The 22,548-nt window shown below is 37.1% G+C and overlaps 1 protein-coding gene across 1 annotated transcript; it reads right to left on the reverse strand.

The window, feature by feature from the left end:
- Positions 1-11,221: 11,221 nt before the first annotated feature.
- LOC119694823 lies at positions 11,222-15,768 on the reverse strand. The gene is made up of 4 exons (XM_048625053.1): positions 15,358-15,768; positions 13,195-14,730; positions 11,933-12,828; positions 11,222-11,241 (listed from the first exon to the last, which is right to left on the reverse strand). Exons 2-4 carry the CDS (start codon positions 14,706-14,708, stop codon positions 11,222-11,224), a joined length of 2,430 nt encoding a protein of 809 aa, XP_048481010.1. The 5' UTR covers positions 14,709-14,730; positions 15,358-15,768.
- Positions 15,769-22,548: the final 6,780 nt, after the last annotated feature.

Genomic DNA, 22,548 nt, shown 5'->3' on the forward strand with positions numbered 1-22,548 from the left:
ACTGAAAACATACCTCAGTGTCTGAAAACAAAAGTTTTCAATCAGTGCGTGTTGCCAGTGATGACTTACGGAGCCGAGACGTGGTGCTTCACCAAAGGGCTTATCCACAAGCTCAGAGTTGCTCAGCGTGCTATGGAAAGGGCTATGTTAGGCGTGTCCCTGCGAGATAGGATTCGTAATGAAGAAATCCGCAGGAGAACTAAAGTTACCGACATAGCCAAAAGGATTAGCACGCTGAAGTGGCAATGGGCTGGCCACGTAGCCCGCAGAGCCGACGACCGCTGGAGTAGAAAGGTTCTGGAGTGGAGACCCCGTGTCGGCAAACGGCGTGTCGGTCGCCCCCCCCCCCCCCCCAACCCGTTGGTCTGATGATCTGCGGAAGGTAGCGGGAAGCCGCTGGATGCAGATGGCGGGTGACCGTTTGGGGTGGCGATCGTTAGGAGAGGCCTATGTCCAACAGTGGACTACAGAAGGCTGAGAGAGACTGAAAGAAAACCACTAATCACAAGTTGACTTTTAATTTTATTAACCGACAATATGTGACGTCACACCCTAAACATTCATCCTGCAAAACCTTACCAAAATATCAATGGCGAACAAACAACATGCAAACAAAAGTATCAGCAGGACGGCAACTTGCAAAACGCGCAATTTCACACGAATCATTCTCCGGGCGACGTAAACTCTGCCGTGGCGGCCATTACCATATCTAATTAAATAGACGGACTAACTAAGTTAGCACCTGCGGCCGCCACCTGCTCTACAGGGTGTTCAGAAACACCCGAAACGTATAGCGGGTGTTGGGAATGGGCGAAATGTTCTGTAGCTTCTCCGACGGTTTTATAGATCTACATGGTGTATGTAAAAAGGTTGGCCTTACTATATTTCTCGAAGAAGATATGTATAGAGGCTGTTTTATATTTCCAGGACGTGATAAATATTATGATATACAGAAGTTCCATACGATTGTATCAAATGCGGAAACTATCCCCCTCTAATACTGAATAGAATACGTAACCAACTCCAACGATACGAGTTATCAGCACCGTTCATTCAACTATCACAACCAACCAACCAACATTTTCAACATTTCCCATAGAACAACACAACACAACCGTGGAACAAACATTTAAAACTAAACAGAGATAAGGCACCTGCCCGAACACTATCTAAGGCTGGCCGTAAACGTTAGATTTTACAACCGGGCCGGATTAAGAAGCGATATCCGGAAACGATCCGGCGATATCCGCTTATAACCGGTTATGCGAAACAATCGACAGTGGACTCGGCTAATAGAGATAATTAAAAGAAAGGCTATTGTCGTACGCTTTTATTGAGCGGTAATGGATTTAAAAGCCTTCAACAGTTGGGTCCGGCCGCTGTTATAGTCAGAAGTATAATGGTCAGATTTGTTTGAAATAGTTGTGTAAAATTTGAGAGAATAGAACTTTTTATAGCAGATAAAAGCCGAATTTTGAAATTTTGATTTCATTTTCGAGCTTAGATATAACATGCTGCACATTTAGGTTTCGGCTTAGTATACCCTTTTTGCAACATTGGACATGATTTGAAGATGATAGTAAAATATTTATTTAAGATCTGCAAGTAATTAAAAAAATAAGAGAAGAAAATATGGCTCTTAGTTTGAAAATATGGCTCTACGGTGTCTGCACTACCTGCGTTAGTAGAGCCTTTCAATAATGAAATTATAAAAATAAAAAAATATATCTAAACAAGAGTGAGATTATATAATCTGAAGACGAATTTAAAACGATCACATACCTCTATCTAGATCGACACATATGTAACGCCACCTGTACGGTGTTCGTCGGGCTAAGCGGCATAACAATGCGTAGTTACTCTGAGTACCTTCCGCCTGTGAACGCCCATAGACCTCTGCTGTCCTGGTACCTCGCCACTTGCTCACCAGTGTTGCCACTTTATAATTGTTATAGTTTACCAAATTTATTGGATTTCCTAAGGGAAAAAAATACAAAATTATGCAATCATCTTATACATTAATAAGTTTTTTGAATTAACAATTACTTAATGTTGCTGTTTTTTTTTTCCAAAGACCACAATTGTCAATAAACTAAATAGGTTCTTCTTCCCAGGGCAAAATGGCAACACTATCACTCGCCCTGAGAGTATTCTCCTACTTAAAAGACAGTTAATAATTTAAAATATTGAGATCTCGACAATATAAATTTATTTCCTACAAGACGTCACGTTTTAAACTTCTTCTCTCAAATTTTCATGGGAATTAATCCAGTTTTACCGTGCCATGAGAGTCGCACCACTGTATTTGTGACATGAGAATTTAACCTCTGATTGCAAGACACGGTGTAGGTAGAGGAGGTCAGGTGAGCCTGGTTCTGAATTTACATATTGGGTAGTGCCGGCTACCATTATCATTGACGGGCGATTTTGATTGGGCGATGATGGAATCAATGATTTCATGATTGCTCCCCGATTACTGACGCATCGGGAATGATTATTGTTTAACTGTACAGTCGGCGGCATGATCTTGTGTACGGAAATGTTATCCTAACTAATATTATAAATGCGAAAGTAACTATGTCTGTCTGTCTGTCTGTCTGTTATTCTTTCACGCCAAAACTACTGAACGGATTTGAATGAAATTTGGTATACATATGGTATAGACCCTGGGAAAGAACATAAGCTACTTTTTATCCCGGAATTCTTACGGGAAAACTTTTTAAGGCAAAACGAAGCTCGCGGAACACTTAGTTTAAAATAACAGTGCAGTGGTGAGAACGGGATATTATTATATCGTTAAAGGACATAATTCCTTACCAAAATAGTTTTTTTTTTTAGATTAAGTCACTTTTTATTATTTTTCTCCTCTAGAATGAGCCAAATATATATTGGTTGCTTCAACTTACTTCATGCTAGTTTGTGTCACCTGAATAAAAAGTATGAATTCATCGTTTATGTGTCCCTGTACCTACTTTCCCACAGAAATCCACATCAATAAACGAACCAATTCACTCATATTTGTTTAAACACTCACATCCGATTTAAAAACTTAAGCCTTAAACAGCCGGAGTGGCCGGGCGAAACATTTGCATGATTTACTGAAACGAGATAAGCTCATTGCTCTCCTGAGCTCTATTACTTAGGTAATACGGTCGTTATCAGCCTGTAAATTATGTGAGCGCAAATACGTTAATTGCCGCGATAATTCCACGGTATTTAATGTTGATGCGCGTTGTGGAGTGATGCACGTCACGTATACCTTTCACGCGTTTATGTTCTAAAGCTGTGATAAAAATACGTTAATAATTTCATACATTGTAAAGTGATACCAGCTTACGGATTGGTATATTTAACGAAAAAGGTACACACGGCCCATTTTATATCCTAATAGTGACCAGATTCCGTTTGAAAGATCGACGTAAAACTCGTCACTGAAAACCAGCAAAAACAACAGTTTCACAACACTCTGTTGCCGACAGTACACCGCTGAATGCTATCATCAAGCGATTGCACAAAATTGCTTTAAGCGCTACAATAGTTGAACAAATTTATAGAACTGGCCACCCACTAGCTACAAAAGATACATTTACATAGCAAATTAAAGGGCTACGGTGCTACGAGCTACGGGCTACGGCGTAGCCTCGTAGCTCGGCCTCGTAGTACACTGTAGTAGTGACACTTTTTTTTCGGTGACCAGTACTAAAATAGGTATAGGGATCAAGTTTTATTGTAAGAGCCATTAGGATTCTACATAAATAGCTAGATAACCGTTTAGGTATTGTTGTGAATTGAATAAAAGTATTTAGTCAGTAAAAAAACTTTTTTTTTGTCTATCTACATTTTACTGATAAAAATTATATTTATTTATTTATTTATCAAATATGTAACACCAGCAGTTTACACAACACACACAATATATTTTTTGACAGATGTATTATTTATTTATTCAGAGATTCTACCACTGTAATGATAATAATAATTACTTTTCAGTGTCTTCACTGCACACGGGTGCACTGTGCCACGTAACTGGACGTTTGAAACTTGTCGTTGGGACAAATAGTTCGCAGTCAGGTTTGGTGATTAGGGATTTAGGCTTCACAGGAGTTGCCTCCGAGTGGACGGCGTGAGATGGACCGACGAACTTCCTCACTGACGGAGTGGCGTCGGAGCGAAGGCATAGCATGACTTCGAATAGATACATACATAGATATGTAAATAAAAGGTTCTTTACACTTCAAGTTCTCAATTGATTGAGCTTCCTGATGAAAATTATTTAAAATCGTTTCGTTGATTAATTTAAAAAAATGGGTATTAATATTGATAATCATCAACAAAATATGTAGTTTTACGATAAAAAACAAAGTTAACTTTACAATCATCAGTGAATTTTGATTTTAGGTCGTGTTGATATGCCTTCGATTATTCAGTGATGAAATACTAAACTACTTATATTTTGTTATATAGGTTAATTACGAAGCTTTTTGTGGATCGTAGACTTTGCAATTTGAAATTAATGAAATATGTATTTTTAATGTGTTAATTTATGTATGTAAGATTGGTAATTTATAATAAAATAACTTTATATTATATTTAAATAAATTTATGTTTTATCGTATAGGAAAATGAATGACATAGGTAGCATATATATATATATATATATAACTATTTGCCTATATCATTAGTGCTGAGCAGTTTGAGAGCGTCATGCGCTATATAGTTTTATTAGAGTCACTTAATTTCACGGGAATGGAACTGTTTTTAACCTTTGGTCAAAAAAGCGGAGCGTTATACGTTTGATATGAGATTTGTAGCACTTTTTTTTGTTCAATAAGATTTTGTTTTATTTTTAACTTTTTGTAGGATAAATCATAATATAATACAGATGTATTGCAATTGCGTTACTTAATGTTATTTATAACCAGATACTTAATAATTATTTGTCAATCTGATCCAATTCGCCTTGGTTTACCATATTATGTGCTTTAGATTCATTACTGTCGAAAGTTTTTGATTCCAACTTCATTTTAACCAAACACTTTCCTCTAAGATGATTCAATCAATCACTGGAAAGTTACTCCCGGCTCTCCCCCGATGCACCCCGAGCGCCTATTCTCCTCCTTAAAATATAGACGCAAATAAGTAGCTAACTGACATTTTCCATTGGGACCTCAAACATACGCAATGTTTTAGAGGGACTGTTAAAAAAAGTTTATGTCAAATCAATGCATTCAGTAGTTTCATGTTCGGAAGTCAACACTTTTAGGGCCACTTGCAGAAACATATTAAATCTAGATTTAGTGTTAAATCTCGGTTTAGTGTCAAATTTTATATGGATTGACGTTTCTCAAATCCCACTTAATCCTTACAATAAGCCATTTTATTAATCTTTGTTCAATTTTCGATAGTAAAATCTGGACAATATGAATTCATTTGTCATAAAATGCCGTCGCGTATTAAAAAAGTTTCTGAGACCTTCGTGGGAATGAATCCAGGTTTACGGTTGCATAACAGTCGCTCAACTGTATCTGTGACATGAGAATCTAAGTTCTGCACTCCCCTGTAACTACTCTCCATCTAAAAGCATTAATATTTGGTTATGAATCTCCGGCGGGTTTCATTATTATGTAGATAAGTTTGCGAGCCGTTGAGTGGGGAGTGGTTATTGTTTGCTGTCGGTAAATGAGAAGTTACTTTTAAATTGCCGCTGCAAAATAGTTACAAAAAACAAACACTCACGCCTTGTACTAATGTACTCCCTTGCGGGGTAGGCAGAGGTGCATGGCTGCACCAACTTTTCGCCAGTGTTATGTTAGTCCCAATGTAATAGATATTTGTTTAAACACAGATATTTGTTCTCGGGTCTTGGATGTGCCCGTAAAATGGCAAATAACTATGTTTACAATAAGCTTTTTTAAGAGCGCTTTTATTAATTACTTACCTATTTTGTAAATCAGAAACAAAATAATAAAACATATTTTCATTCTCACATAAATATTAACATGCAGTTAACGATAGCGAATATATTATATAATGACGTCATTTCCGCCTCTCATTTCAACATTCAGATAAGTTCGAGCATTCAGATTTATTTAACGCTTAAAATTATTTTTTATTTCGTACCTACCTACTTACAGAATAATCCCTGATTAACAGAATTCCAGCATTTCAATCATAAGTTTTTTTAAAAAAATGAGTTTTTCTATGAGTAGGTAATTATAATTTATAATAATAATTTATTTATTCATATAAAACTTATTATAAAAATACATTTTATATTTAAGCAAAAATATAAAAGCTATAAAGGTAATTTTTCATTGGTAAAGGCGTTTTATATCATTAATCACATTTGCTGTTTTAAGTGTCTCCTAAACCAAGAGCAAAAGAGCCTGTATCTTAGAGATACTTACATTATTAAGTTGCCTGTTCGTGTGCGAGTTATTAAAATTTCCAATACAATGGTTTTACTTTATATAATATTATTTATCAACATTTTCCAGTTGAGTTATAATAATATGATCTCAGTTTAATGCACCTCCCTATTTCAGTTCATGTAAGTGACGTGCAGAAAATATTATAAAATAATATGAAATTTACGCAGGGTACAAAATTTACCGTGATCTAGCTGAAACTGTTAAATTCAGATAGATTGCAAAGTGAAATCGTAGTGTATTTTGGATATTTCTATTTAATTAAGGAACAGGAACATACGTACACGGACGTAGAGCTTTATACAATGTTCTTTGTACTATCTCCTGTATAGTTTCGTCAATTGTGTTTTATAAGGACCGTATATGAAAATAATATACTCCATTTAATTTACTCAATATTTTTCCATGTTTTCAAAGTTCCCTTGTTCCAAGTAGTCATAAAATCTGCTATTAGTCTGAAAACTGATAAAATTTCACCTTAAATATAATATGTCACGCTGAGAAAATCTTGTTCCCGGAATTAAAATTAGGTTTGCAAAATTCATTTTTAAACTGCACTGAATGAAATTTTGCTTACTTTAGTTAACAAAGTTTTCAACAGAAAAATATGAATTATTCGAAATAAATTAATGAATTCCTAATCTTAAAATGCTTTTTAATTCCTCACAGTGTACATAATTCATTAGAAATTCATTCCTAATTTAAAACAAAACAGGCACATTAAGCGTTTTCAAAGAAAAAAAATACTTAAAATAAAAACTTCATGGAGGATAAAGTTTGAATTATTTCTTAATATCTTAATCGAAGAAGCGGTGGCATTAACATTTCTTCGTTCCGAAATTTACATAGAGAATGGCTTTTGATGTCTCATTTTTCCGTCCCATTTTATTGTTGGAAATACGAATATAACTTATCCGGAATAAATAATTACTTCGCTTCGCGAGATCGCCGCCGGCTGTTATTATACGGTACATCAGTAAGGGTTATAATCCGCTGAAATCATCTTCATACGTCACGGGGATATTCCACGTACGCACTGGAATACCGTGCACGCAAAAAGTATTTTTATGCCTTTGAGTAATTTCTATTGTTTTATAGGTTGACTTAAAGAGTAATTATTATTATAACTAAGCGTGATCATGATCATCATCACAATATCAATAAGTTTTTTTTTCAGGAATTTACTAACGATCCACATATTCTACGTTCAGAATAACTAATAACCTTATTCGGTTTTACTATGTCAATTTTGCAAAAACTTTGAAATCAGCTAGGTAGATGATGTGGCTGGATAAATAACGGGGCTAATAAGTTATTTCTTAGAAAAAAAAAATACAAAAATATAATTATGAGAGCCATACAAAATACAATTTCCATCCAAAAGCTAGCATCTCATATTGAACGGCCGAATCAGAGGAAGGCATTTTTCCTGTTCCATCCAATCATAATCTGTGAGGCTCACATTAATCAAATGAAATGAAGATATAGATCCATGTCAAGTAGGGCTTCTGAAGGATTACTTCATGTCATCAATTCATGTAAAATTATCATTTATCAGGTTATTTAACCTGCGTACCTTGTTCGGGAGTATCCGGGAGGTTTATTAATAAAAAACGGGAGCTGACGATATGATAACTGTATTGCAATGAATAGAACCGAAAGTGAAGTGTTAGTACCTAATACAATTAAATCATCTAATTAGCCTATGTTAGTATGTGCTCGGTGCGTGAATTCAGGCGCTTCAACATATCCCCGGGCGTTGAAAGGATCGCTTTCAACAAGAAGAAGGTGCGACTGGCAGTGGACATATCCTACTGAAGGCCCGTCTGATGACCCCAGTGCTGGTCCTTATGTCAGCAACCCGAGCGATTCCGTCAGAGCCCGGATGAACGGTGACGACTCTCCCCATTCTCCACTTCAGGGGGGGAAGGTTATCCTCCTTCACAACGACCAAGGTGTCCAGCTTCAGACCATCCTTGCATGAACGCCATTTTACACGCTGCTGCAGCTCCGAGACATACTCTTTGCTCCATCTTTCCCAAAAGTGTTGGCGAAGTTGCTCAATGCGTTTGAAGCGGGTCAAAAGAGGAGTGGAGTGATCCTGATAGTCTGGCTGCGGCAAGGAAGTCAGGGCACGTCCGATGAGCAGGTGTCCCGGCGTCAGTGGGGTGCAATCTGAAGGCTCTGATGATAGTGGAGTAAGCGGCCTGGAGTTCAAAATTGCTTCAATCTGGGTGAGGGTGGTGTTAAGCTCCTCGTAAGTTAGGTTACAATTTCCCAACACTCTCCGTAAATGATACTTGGTTGACTTGACACCCGCCTCCCAAAGACCACCGAAATGAGGCGTATAAGCCGTAATAAAATGGAAATGTATGTTGTCATTGGCCATATTTTCGCTCAAAAAATTGCAATTGCTTTTTAGGAAGGCGGAAATATCATTGCACGCACCAACAAACGACGTACCGTTGTCAGAGAATATATGGAGAGGCTTTCCCCTACGTGCAATGAACCTGCGCATTGCTAATAAATAGGTATTACTTGATAAATCACCTACCAACTCTAAATGAATTGCCTTGGTAGTGAAACAGACAAAGATGCAGATATACACCTTAACAAGCCTACACCCGCGACCTTGACGAGATGCACTCATGATGGGACCGGCGTAATCAACACCCACACTTTCAAAAGGAAAACCACCTGGAAGGAGACGCTGCTGAGGTAAGTTTCCCATCAAAGGAGTCACTACTTTACCCTTCATGCGCTGACATAGTACACACTTGTGATAGCAGGCCTTCGCTAAGTTACGACCTCCTATTGGCCAATAAGTTTCCCTAATGCATGCCAGTAACAACTGTGGACCGGCATGCATCAACCTTTTGTGTTGATAGGTAAATAATAGTTGTGTAAACAAATGAGTGGACTGTAGTAATATAGGATGCCTTTTATCATACGAAAAATTTGAGTTATCAAGACGACCTCCAACACGCATGATGTGGTCATCGTCAATAAAAACGTTAAATTTAAGCAATGGACTTTTTTTAGGCAAACTCTCTTTATTTAATAGTAATTTATACTCAGGAAAAGAATCCTCTTGACATTTTGAAATTAATAGATTTGATGCTTTACGTAATTCTTCGTCTGTCAAATAGTCAGTCTCAGAAATTTGCTTCCTGCAATGTTTAATAAAACGCAAAGCATAAGCCACTGCACGGATAAGCCGTGAATGATTTGAAAAGCGGCTAAAGTCAACGAATGCTTTTCCTTCAGAAATAGTTGCATTCAAAGATACATCAGCGTCAGGACGTGTCTCCGGTAAAGGGCCGACATGCTTGGGCTGAGAAGGCCACTCCGACAGATCATTCTTCAAGAATTCAGGACCAGACCACCACAACTTCAGACCAAGCAGGTTACCAATATCCACACCACGAGATATTGGGTCTGCTGGATTTAAATCTGTGGGAACGTGTCTCCACGTATGGTTACCAGCCTTTTCTAATATTTCAGCTACGCGGTAACGCACAAAGGGCTGAAGCTTACAAGGCAACATTCTTAACCATCCCAAGACAATGGGGGCTAACGCGTGTGAATTTGCCGCTAGGGGCGCTGGTGTTGACTGAGGTTAAGTGACATTTTACTTTTCATATAATTTGTTTGGCGGGCTTCGTGATAAATTATATTTTCGTTCATTTCCCTGTTGAAAAGTGATCTCTTCGCGAAATTATCGCAAATATGGATTATTTATCGATGAATGTGCAGTTGCGCATGCTTTGAAAGCTGAATTAAGGAAAAGAGGCGCATAAATAAGCGGTCTCAAAGAGCAGCTAATTCAGAGGTTAGTTTGTTTACTGTTTACAAACTTATTTTTTACGAAATGTATGCTTGTTTGCTTAGATAACAGCTATGTTTTTTCTTTTTACAGACACCAAGACTATGACCGTAACAGTAACTTGGTTGGAAACGTAGAGGACAGCATCATACAACAAAATGATTCAGTGTATACTGTTGAGTGGCCTTCAGAAACTTTGTATAGCAGTGTGAACACTAAAAATGAAACTCCAGATCTAGATATTGTCACCAATGAGTAACTACTTTGGAATTTATGCACAGTGTACGTACATACCGTCGCTCTTACGGTGAATGAAAACATCGTGATAAAACCTGCATATCTAGATTTTCGAACCCACAAACCTGCAGAGGACCAGCGTGGTAGGAAATGGTCCAAGCTTAGGAGTGGAGTTTAGACCTTAAGGCGATATGCACAAAGGCTCCATTCGAGTGAGCTAGGTGCAGGTACTGACACCCTCACAAATAATAGAATACTTAGTATACTATACTACCATTATTTAGTTTCAACTAACAACTCAACCAGCATTCATTGTGTGGATTACTAATGTGTTATATTTTTTGTATAGCAGTGTGTTTAAACGGAAAGGATAAATAAAAGTTAAATCAGTGTGTAACTCTTTTATTTTTATTGTATTTATTAAATGCCTAATCCTTATTTACATTATGTTCTTTCTGAAATTAGTTATAATGATTTTCACAAACACGGATAGACGGATAATAATTATTTCACAAGCCCTTTTTTAGAACAGTTTTATCACTTGGTAACATATGTCCTCCTTTTCTTTCCGAACATAACGCATCTGCACAACATTGCGGGATAGTAACTCGATATGATGATAGTTATTTTATAATGAATAAGCTTATAAGATTCAAGATTTTAAAACTTTATTTCGCGCCAATTTGATGAAGTCGCCTTTGATAAGTTTGACAGCTATGGTACCTCAACCTTAGTCGACAGTGGCGCCAACTGGTGAGCAAAAAAACGGTAGTCCCCATTGTGGAGTCTGACCAAAAGAAGATCTGATCAATCTTGATCCGAAGTGAATCGACCACCTTCTCAAAAAGTCGCGCACCCATTAAAGCACCGCACAACTCCAAACGCGGTATTGTCGCTGGCTTAATCGGTGCTACACGACTTTTGGCTATCAATAATCGAACCGTGACGTCTCCTGTACTATCAACGCTGCGAACATACGCGCATGCACCATATGCGCGCTCAGATGCATCTGAAAATATATGCAACTGCACAGTTTTATGTGCGTCACAAACCATGATTCGTGGACAGCGAACGGCATTTAAAAGGGATAAAGATTTGGTGATCTCATTCCATCGCTTCTTAATCACCGAAGGCAACGGTTCATCCCATGAAAGCTTGTCCAACCATAAACCTTGCATGAGCATTTTCATGGTAATAATACATGGAGCTAAAAGACCCAAGGGGTCAAACACCTGAGCAATAACAGAAAGCAATTCACGTTTGGTATTGCCATCAGTTACCAATGAATTTAATGGAAAGCAGAGGTCATCTGAATCCGAATGCCAACCAAGACCTAACAACTTGTTCGGCTCTTGAGAACCAATGTTAAGATCAAGTGATGTCTCAGAAATCTCTGAAAGCAATTCGGGTTCATTTGACCTCCACTTTCTCAATGGCATACCTGCGGATGCTAGCACCGTGGTAACGCTTTCACGTATTGCCTTGGCTTCCTCCAAATCATCGCTGCCTGTGAGCAAGTCATCGACGTAGAAGTCATGCAATATGATTTCAGCTGTCTTCTTGTCGTTACATTCAAGGCCAAGTTGTTTAAGGCAGCGCGTAGCAAGGAACGGAGCACTGGCTGTACCATAGGTGACAGTATTCAATTTAAAGGCTGTGATGGGATGACTAGAATTATCACGCCAGACAATCTGCTGTAGATTTCTGTCATCAGGATGTACTTCTATGCATCTGTACATTTTCGCCACATCAGCTGATAAAATGTATTTATGCTGCCTGAAACGAAGTAAAATAGACAGCAAATCATCCTGGACTACCGGGCCAACCATCTGTAGATCATTAAATGAAATGCCTGAAGTTGTAGGACTGCTTGCGTTGAACACGACGCGTAGCTTTGTCGTGGAGCTGCTCTCACGTAACACTCCGTGATGCGGAATAAAGTAGGCTCCAGCGCAGGAATGAGGTCCCTCACATTCAGACATATGGCCTAACAACTGATATTCAGTGAGAAAGTCGTGGTACATTTGACTTGTCTCAGGTTTACGCTTCAAACTACGTTCTAAAGAAAACAGACACTGTGTAGCTCTTTTAAGAGAGTCACCTAACAACTCAGGGTCGTTCTTAAGAGGTATCCGAACGCAGAATCGTCCATCAGGAAGACGAGACGTATTTTGAACAAAATGATCTTCGCATAACTTCTCCTCGGGCGAGTAATGTGATGACGATGACTTGGAATTAATTTCCTCTAGCTGCCAGAACCGCGTCAAGTCCTGTCTAATGTCATCCATCTCACCAGTAAAATGTGATTCAGTTTTAGCGAAGTTACATTTGATTTCGCTTGAAATCAAAGAGGCATAATTACTAGTGTTAGGACCTGAAACAATCCATCCTAACCTAGTTTCACAAAGAACAGGCCTACCAGTTCCTAACTTAATCCTTTGCGACCCTAACAAATCCCAAAAGAGATCAGCCCCGATTAAAATATCGACTTCGGCAGGCTTATAAAATGTAGGGTCAGCCAGACAAATATGAGAAGGCAGTTGTAAAGTAGATAGATCTAGCTCGCGGCCGGGGACATTACTCGTAATTGATGGCAAAACGAAACAATGAAGATCTGTAGAATAAGATTTATCTAAAGATTTTAAGTGTACACGACACCTTTTGCCTACGTGAGAAGTCACGTTATTAATTCCCATAATTTACCTATCTATCTGAGCGACAACTAGATTTAGTCGCATGTGCAACTCTTCGGTCATAAAGCTGGATGTGCTTCCGCTGTCTAAAACTGCGCGCGCGACGTGTTCGACATTGTTGCAATCAAGCAATATCACTAATGCGGTTGATAATAGCACATCTTGCTGTTGATGACCGATGTTTGCAGATAAAGCTACATTATTTATGCTAGCAGGTGCAGTGGCAGCAACAGACGTCGAAGGTTCAAATACAGACCGTTTTTCGGTCCTTTGACAGATGTTGTCAGTTGCCACTGCATTACTTACTTTTGGCTCTGAGACGTGGACGAGAGTGTTGTGCTTACGTTTACACAGTTTGCAACCTGGCTTCTTGCAGTGGTTCGCGTAGTGACCTATTTTAAAACAATTATAGCAGACCTTATAATTTGGCAGTGAGTTATACCTAGCCTCGTTACTTAGTGCAAGAAATTGTGTGCAATTAGATAAATTATGGTCACCATTGCATTTTGGGCAAACATTTTTAATTGAGTCTGTGTTGGAGTTATTCTTGTTGTTAGTGTGCTGTACGGAAACCATCGCCTTTAGTTTAGAACTCGATTTATGTGACGTCGAATTCAAGTTACGGGACATCTCTAAAGTCTCGATTAAGTCAGCCCTGCCACGCACAAATTGGATAAACAAATCAAACGTGATGGAGCTATTCTGGTCTAAACGTCCTTTACACTCCTCCCACTCACGGTAAGTTTTTTGATCCAATTTATGCGTAACAATATGGATTAAAAGTGTGTCCCATTGTTTAACTGGCTCACCTAATGATTCTAACGCTCGCAGGTTTTTGTTCAAGTTGTCTATCAAACGTTTCAAAACGACAGATGATTCCCTTGAGATCGGGTCAATATTAAATAATGCTGAAACGTGATTTTGTATCAGCAGCCGCTTGTTATCAAAACGCTCACATAGCACCTTCCAAGCTACAGCATAATTACTAGCCGAAAATTCAAATGATTGAATCACCACAGCAGCAGATCCCTCCAGAGAGGCACGTAGATAATGAAACTTGTTAATCTCGTCAATCTCATCATTAGTGTGAATTAGACTACTGAAGGTGTCATGAAACTCCAACCAGTTCTCGTACGATCCACTAAACTTTGGCAGTTGTATGGTAGGTAATTTAACAAGCCTATGATTGCTAGCTCGGGTAACATTCTCACTACAAGCATCATCGTTATTACTTTTATTATATTTAGTTAATAAATTCTGAGCTCTGGCCAACGCTTTGTAATATTGTGACTCGAACATAGATCGCTCATTTAACTGGGATTGCATGTCATCAGCTGCACATTCAAGTTGCAACTGCACCTCGTCATATTGCGCGTACAATGATTCCACCTTACCTATACGCAATTGCAATTCAGCAATATCGGAATTTTTTAAACTTTCTACCGTGTCTAGGTAACTAATAAACATAGTTAAGCGGCCTTTGTAGCTGCTCCGTTTCTTAACTAGCTTCTCTTCGGTGGTCATTTTGGCAGACGAGAGTATCAACCTGGAATTGAGATAAAACAGCTGTTAACTTAAGTTTTATATAATGTTATTTAATAATTATATTCCCTGTTTTAATCTTTGTGTACTTATACTAAATTTTATTATGTAATAACTTTTATTTTGTCTTAATAACTTCTCGATATTATGTTGTAATGTAAATACTTTTATTACTGTGGCAAATTACCTGATGTTTAATTACTAATGTTCTAAACAGTAAATTGGAAATTAATTAATCAATACAACCTGTACATATTTTAATGATTTGACAACAATATTTTAATATGTTTACGTAGATAACAAGTGTTGTATTGATATTATTATGGTGTAAATTACAGTTACGGTTGTAAATAAATAAGTCTGAAGTTTAAATTAACCTTGACCATGAGTGCATTGACATTGAACCTTTTGTTAATGAATTACCTCGCTAATCTCGCTGATAGGAATGTAACAATTAATGTAATATAGGTCAAACTGATGTAGCTAAGCTAACTATGTATATTCTTATGAATACGATAATGAGACTATATTACTGCAAATTTATGTTATATTTGCTATTGTTAACTAACGATGCGATAGGTACAATTCTAACTCGAAAGAAATTTAACAAAGGTTATATAATTCAACCAACCTTTTAAGTCCAGTGATTAACACTTATACTTATACCTTAAATGAGAGTGTTGGGTGATAATCACTCATAAGTCCAGACTTAACACCACGAAAATCCAAAATTTGTCCAACTTCCACGTTGCCGGTAACCTCCAATCAGTTGTTAATTTTAATTAACTCCGCTTTTAATTGATTGCACGTCACTTCTTCTTATATATCCACGTAGAACAATGCAAATTTCACATCCGGCTCGAAGGACCATGTTCGGGAGTATCCGGGAGGTTTATTAATAAAAAACGGGAGCTGACGATATGATAACTGTATTGCAATGAATAGAACCGAAAGTGAAGTGTTAGTACCTAATACAATTAAATCATCTAATTAGCCTATGTTAGTATGTGCTCGGTGCGTGAATTCAGGCGCTTCAACATACCTACATAAATGATTCAATTTACAACACAAACACTCACACCTTGTACTAGTGTACTCCCTTGCGGGAGTTGCGGGGTAGGCAGAGATGCATTGCTGCACCCACTTTTCGCCAGTGTTATGTTAGTCCCAATCCCAATGTAATAGGGGCGGGCCTATTGCAATTTTACGGGCACATCGAAAACCCGAGAACAAATATCTGTGTTAAAACAAATGTCTGCCCCAGCCGGGAATCGAACCCCGGACCTTCGGCTCAGTAGTCAGGATTACTAACCACTACGCCATTCAGTCGTCTAATGTCTGATTCAATTTAATACTAATAAATTAGGTATTGCTTTTATTTATATACTCGTATGATATGACACATAAGCCTATACCAGATGCATTTTATAACCCGGTGAGATGTAACTTCTAAATAAAAATATTTTACTACGTTTAAATTGTGTACGCTTAGGTAGGCAATCAATTATATGGTTAGATAGAATTTTTTGAATTCCTAATAAAAATTTCTCCTGTAAGACCACAATTGACACTGCATTTCCACTCAATAAATTCCTCAAATTAAAATAACTAACCAAAATATCAATTTGTCATATTGCAAGTACCTACACACAGACAGAAAAAACCCCCATTCATTCCCGGACCCGCGGTTGCCACATACCGGGGGTGAAGAGGGGAAGGGGAGGGGGGGGAGGGTTGCATTTCTAAATCGGAACTCCATTACAACTATTAGTGGCCATTCACTAGCCGTGGCTGCCTGTAGGTACGTGGAGGTTGGACCCATGTTTAATTAAAAATATTTACTCGACTCGACAAAGGTCAGATAAAAGTAATCTAAGGAATACTTCTGTTTCAAACTTTAGGGTGAGGCCCCATTGAAGCGTTGCAGGAATTTAGTAGGTAGGTATACACACACACACACACACACACTCACGCCTTGTACTAATGTACTCCCTTGCGGGGTAGGCAGAGGTGCATTGCTGCACCCACTTTTCGCCAGAGTGTTATGTTAGTCCCAATGTAATAGGGGGCGGGCCTATTGCCATTTTACGGGCACATCCAAGACCCGAGAACAAATATCTGTGTTTAAACAAATATCTGCCCCAGCCGGGAATCGAACCCGGGACCTTCGTCTCAGTAGTCAGGGTCACTAACCGTAGGTAGGTATAATTGAAAAGGAAAAAAATACTTATCTGCTTTTTCCATTCTACAAAATAAGGACTAATAAGAATGCTGATTTTATTGCAATATGAGCTGCCTTAGGCCAGTAAAGTAAGTGCTTATAAGTTTACAGCTTTATTTCAATTCAGTTGCCATATAGCTTTAATAGATGTCAGTATGCCGGAGTCTGTAACTCGGCATTAAGATTTCTTACATGTTAATCGGCAACCTTTCTTCTTACAGAAAAAACTTTGCTTCTACTACCAGTGATCCGATCATAAGGCTACTAAGCCTTTTCAATTTCTGTATACAGCCTTATTCGGGATCAAGTCCAAGTTGAGAACCACCCAGCCGGCCTATTGAGGCTCTCCCATGATTGCGCCGCATTGACTGACTACCCACCATGTGTGGGGGAACATTTTATTCTATTTACTTTATAAATACAAATGTAGTAATTAATCTTGAGTAAGAGACTTGTACAATTCGAAAAAACCACATGTAAGTGGGATCGTAAGTAAACCTTTCATATGAAATACACTCACGGGCAAATAAAAAGTTCCAGTCAGAAAATTACCAAGTTACTTATAAGCGGAAAAGGCTAACTTAATGACGCCGTCTACAATATTGAAGTACATTTAAAAGCTCACCAGAATATCACCATCTAAATACGTAAACATTTTGTTGCAATTTCCTATTAAATCTATAAAAAAAATTGAGGCTATTTACTGTCGGAATTTTGTTAGTGGAACTGTTTCTTTGCACGTGAGTGTATATATATATACCTACCCGTGTAATTTATTTTATATATATTTTTTACATAAAATTTAGGGTAATTGATAAGTCGATGTATCCCTTTAAATATAATAATCTACCTAACTGTACTTGTACTACGTAAATTAATGTATAAACTTAAGATATACTTAAATTAATTTCAATTACAGATTCAAGTGTCAAGACAAACCTATCTGGTTTAATGGCACTTTTATATAGCTAATCAATAAATGTATTGTATTATAAATAAATAATAAAAAAAAAATGAACTCCTTATTTTCAGCATTAAATAATTCAATTATAAAAAAAAAATGGATTGTAGAAAAAAGCATTTCCAGTCTTACGTGTCTAAATCACAAAAAGTGTCGTCAACTAGGAGGCTCTACTGCCATCAACATATTCAACATGTTTCACATTTTTCCACCACTTTCTTCAGATAGCCGGTAACAAATGGGCTGCGCCTGAAAATTATCCTATCTGCAGAGGAATGTCTTTTGCAAACTTTTCGATGTAGTCGGAGGAAAAAGGCCTGAAGTAACTTACGCGAAGTTTTATCATGATCCCGCCGGCGCGGAATGTTTAAGTCACAGATATATATGACACTAGATGCCACAAATGCGCTAATTTCTTTGAAATCCACGCGTGCCGAAATTTGTATTGGAATTGTTATTTTTGCCACTGATAATGACAGCTGGACTATACTAAGATTCACCATACTCTGGGATTAGTTGTAGATTTTTGAAACATCTGTCAGGAATTTAATATGGAAATGACGTATAATTAATTACATTACTGGGGTGTGATGTAATTATATAACAGATAATGGTGAAAGTAGGCATAAATGTACCAGCCAAAAGTTGAATACATGTTCAACCTTCTGACACGCGCAGTACGTACACTTGGGGCATCTAGTGTCATTTATGTCTGTGGTTTTAGTTAAGGTACCCATTTCGGATCATAAAACTGATATGACTTTCCAACTTGCCGTGTTTGATTGACGATCGGGTAAACGAAAATATTTCCTTATAGGATGTCATGTAACGTGAAGGGTGTTGTAATGAGGTACCTAAATTGTATTAAAACAATATACTAATTTTACTTGATAATTATCAAATGATTAACTGATAGCTGAAATAATTCCTATTAATATAATTTTAATCAGAAAATTTGCAAACATAATTTAAGTAATTTGTGCCGAAACTGTAGTGTCTTGTATACCGTAAAACCGCCGCCGACCGCCGGAAATATTACCGGAAAGTTTCCCTAAAATAACTGGTAAATACTGTCTGTCTGTTTGTCCCTTGTCCGGAGTCGCAGGCAGATCTTCCCGCCCAGTGGATCGGTCAATACCGGCCGATATATACTGGTATTGAGTAGAGATGGGACAAACAGTAGAATAAACATGTTAAGGATTTTTTTTAAATTGGTAAGTAATTAATTTCATTAGATAATTTGTGCTGCATTGAGGATCGCGAGAATTGAAAAAGATCCTGTACTGTGGATATGTAAATTGACATAAACATTTCAAAATTTAGACACAGAATGCCTTTTTATTAAAATTTTAACACAACTTTTGCGGTTTCGGTTGGTAAGCTTTATTCTGATGCGTTGTTAAATGTACTGCAAACGGTGTCATAAAACTAGCCTTTTCCGTTTAGTAGTATTTTTATTTTCTTAATAGAATTTTTTTTTTGCTCGCGAGTGTAAATACCATACCTTTATTCGTCCCGTGTAAAAGTTTTTGGTATTACAAGCATCTCTACGCGTCTCCGAGCGAACAGATACAAGAAATTGTCAAAGCACGTACCGCCCGCGATGCCAATAGATTTATTGTTTAAGATCTTCACATGGACAGAATGCGCTTTCAGGATTCCCTTTTCATTGTACTTTATTTATAAAAGTCTTGTTTCGAAGGATACAATAATATTTATAGGTTGATGTTTTGGAATTTTGTATAGTTGCTTTTCAGATTTTCAGCTGTTTTTTTTGAAGCCTGTTTTTTTCCCGTGGGAATCTTTAGTGGTTTAATTTATTGCTATAGGTAGTGTATTGAAAGTTCGTTACATACTTTAAAAATATAACATAGCTCTTGTTTTTAAATGAACATACCTATCCTCTAATCCAAACCCCCTCCATCGAGTTCCAAAACTGAATTTGGAAATGAATGAATTCGAAATGTATTCAAATTTGGAATCCTCTTGCCGTGGACGGTGGACTGGCCGGCGATAAAGCTTCCTCTCTGTTTCTAGAGTATATCAATAAGGGCTTAGGAGTTCCAAGTCGGCTCTTCCGATTCCAAATTTAAATTTTGTCGCGTACTTTTTTCTTTTTTGCCTCCTTATTTTCGTTTCCGGCCTGACTTTTTGAAAAGATTCCATTCGAAGCAGTTAGTTCGGTAAACGATGCAGTTAAATCGATAGGCTGTATGCAATAGGAAATGCAGTTATAACTCCATATCCAAGGGAATGGATTGGAAAAGAAAATAAAAAAGAAGTGGGGCAAATGCGCCGTCGTATCGCGCGATGGATCGCGTATAGCTCGGCTCGTAGATGACACGTAATGGAATCCGTTTGCAGTAAATGTGTTGCGTTTATCCCCTTTTATGGCTATTGGGATTTAATTTTATCGATCCCTTGCCTCTTGCTGCTCGAGCCGTGGGCATTTCGTCTTTTTCTGATTTGTCAAATAGCCCTCGAGTATCTATGTGTTTTAATTGATATTTTATTTGCTAATAAAATAAAAAAATATGAAAAACAGGTTTGATAAAGGATTTAAATTATGTATATCGTACTCTCGGAAACCACCACGGGCCGATTCATAAGTCACTGTATCTTTTTTATTACTCGTAAGCATAGAATAATATTAGTCTATGCTCGTGAGTATGCAAACACAGGGTGACAAGTAAATGGATTTCCTTAATTCAACAAATCGACCAGTTAACGACACTGTCCCTAAATCTGAAAATTCCAAATTCGCAGTCGTCCGATCGATTCGTGATCGCGAATTTTAACTGAGAAATTGGACCAATTCCACTCTTCCATGCAAGACTGGGCAAACTTATTAGCTGATGGGCGAAGTTCAAAGATTTTGCGAAACACCGCCCTGGGATTTTGCGCTGAATCTCGACTTGGTAAATCGTTGACTTGTGAAAATCGGTTCAGATAATAATTTAAAGATAACAACTTTAAGATGATCTATGAACAGCTTTATCGCGTGATTATAAAATCGTAAATGACCTAAACAAACTTGGAAAAAGGGCAACAGCAAAATCGTTGAATCGTTCATAGATGACACAGCAACTTATTCAAAATACATTCGTAATCTAAAACTCCCCTTCAAAATAAAACGTCCTTCAGTCAGCCGGCAACGCATACACGTCTGCGTCTGGTGCATTAGAATAATTGATTAACCGCACGAAAAGAGCAATGAATGCAACTTAGAGTTTTTGGATGAAGCTACTCTAATGAACACACACGGCCAAGTATGATTTGGATCTATTTGAATATGATATATTTTACAGAGTAGAAGTTGGAATATATTAAGGCGCTGTTTGTAAAAAGTGCATTTTATTATTGTTACAGATAGTCGGCGTAGTTAAAACCTCGTAGACCATCAAATTGAGTTTATCAATTGGGCCATTATTTTATTTTGGGTACAATTTGGCATACTTTTACAGATATTTTTTTCAAAAATAAACTTCTTATTAATTAACCTTTCAATATTTATTTATGTTAATTAACATTTATATTATTCATTAAATACATTTGCAGCGATGTTTTCTTGCTATTTCTTAAAGTTATTGACGTTTAATCGAGGAACGATGAGAAAAAAATACTACTGCGTTACTTTCATACAAAATTATGTTTTATTGTTAGGAACATATATTTTGGTTCGTAAACATATACCAGATAAAAAGTAAGAAAAAAAACATTAATCTAACAGTTTAAATTACAAAATATTCTCAGTTTTGTTATTCATTCTATAATAAAGTTTCCCACTGCGTTACCAATCAATAAGTTTTAATGCAATACTTTTCGAAAAAAGGACAAAATAATCATAATTTTTTGCTCAAGGTTTTAGAAATAGCTCTAAATAAGGTGAATTATAATTATTATATTTAGTTTAACATTCTTTCTAATATAGAGTAGCTAAAATGTTTGTGAATACTCTCAGGAAGCGAGGGACAAATGGATAACGCTGTGGTTAATTGGTAACACAGTGGTATTTCAATCACAATCTTTATACTTTCTTCAATTAAAACTAATCATAATGTGAAAAAAACTATCAAACTAAAATTAACAGAACTCTTTGTTTAATAACAAATATTAAAATCGCTGAAAATATAACAACTTAATACTAAGAAATATTTCTCATTTTTTTTGCCTATAAAGCCGTTGTATTTCAGCCGCTGTTTACGCCATTGAGTCTGAAATGTTATACTGTAACAATATAATATGCTCAAATGTTATATTTGTACCATAAATTGAGTAACAGATACCTGAAAACTATAAGAAAAACCCCTGAGTTACTATAGCTACAACTGCGTTACTGAAAAAGTAACGAAGTGTAGCGGTAACGCAGTTGTAAAACAATAACCTATTTGAAGTTAGTACTTAAATGAATACACATACATGGGATATCAAAATGCCCTCATAATTGTTACTAATTATTACATATATTGCATGAAATAAAATAATAAATATCTATAAAACTCACCGTATGTCGCCGGTAACTCAGTGGCGTCACAATAAATACACGCGCTTCTCTCCAGGACTCTCATCCGAAAGACTTGGTCATTTTATCCGTCCCGCTCTCCTTCCTGCACTCCGATACAAATACACAGCCATTCAAA

This window comes from Plutella xylostella, chromosome 13 (assembly GCF_932276165.1).
Source record: "Plutella xylostella chromosome 13, ilPluXylo3.1, whole genome shotgun sequence".
NCBI classification, from domain to species: domain Eukaryota; kingdom Metazoa; phylum Arthropoda; class Insecta; order Lepidoptera; family Plutellidae; genus Plutella; species Plutella xylostella.

Excerpts from the sequence above, each read along its gene's own strand:
- LOC119694823 (XM_048625053.1), bottom strand. The coding sequence starts at position 14,708 with ATGACCACCGAAGAGAAGCTAGTTAAGAAACGGAGCAGCTACAAAGGC. Across the intron at positions 12,829-13,194 it reads GTTGTCGCTCAGATAGATAG|CGAAATCAAATGTAACTTCG; the intron begins GTAAATTATGGG and ends TTTGATTTCAAG. Across the intron at positions 11,242-11,932 it reads CACGGTGCTAGCATCCGCAG|TTGGCGCCACTGTCGACTAA; the intron begins GTATGCCATTGA and ends TTTGCTCACCAG.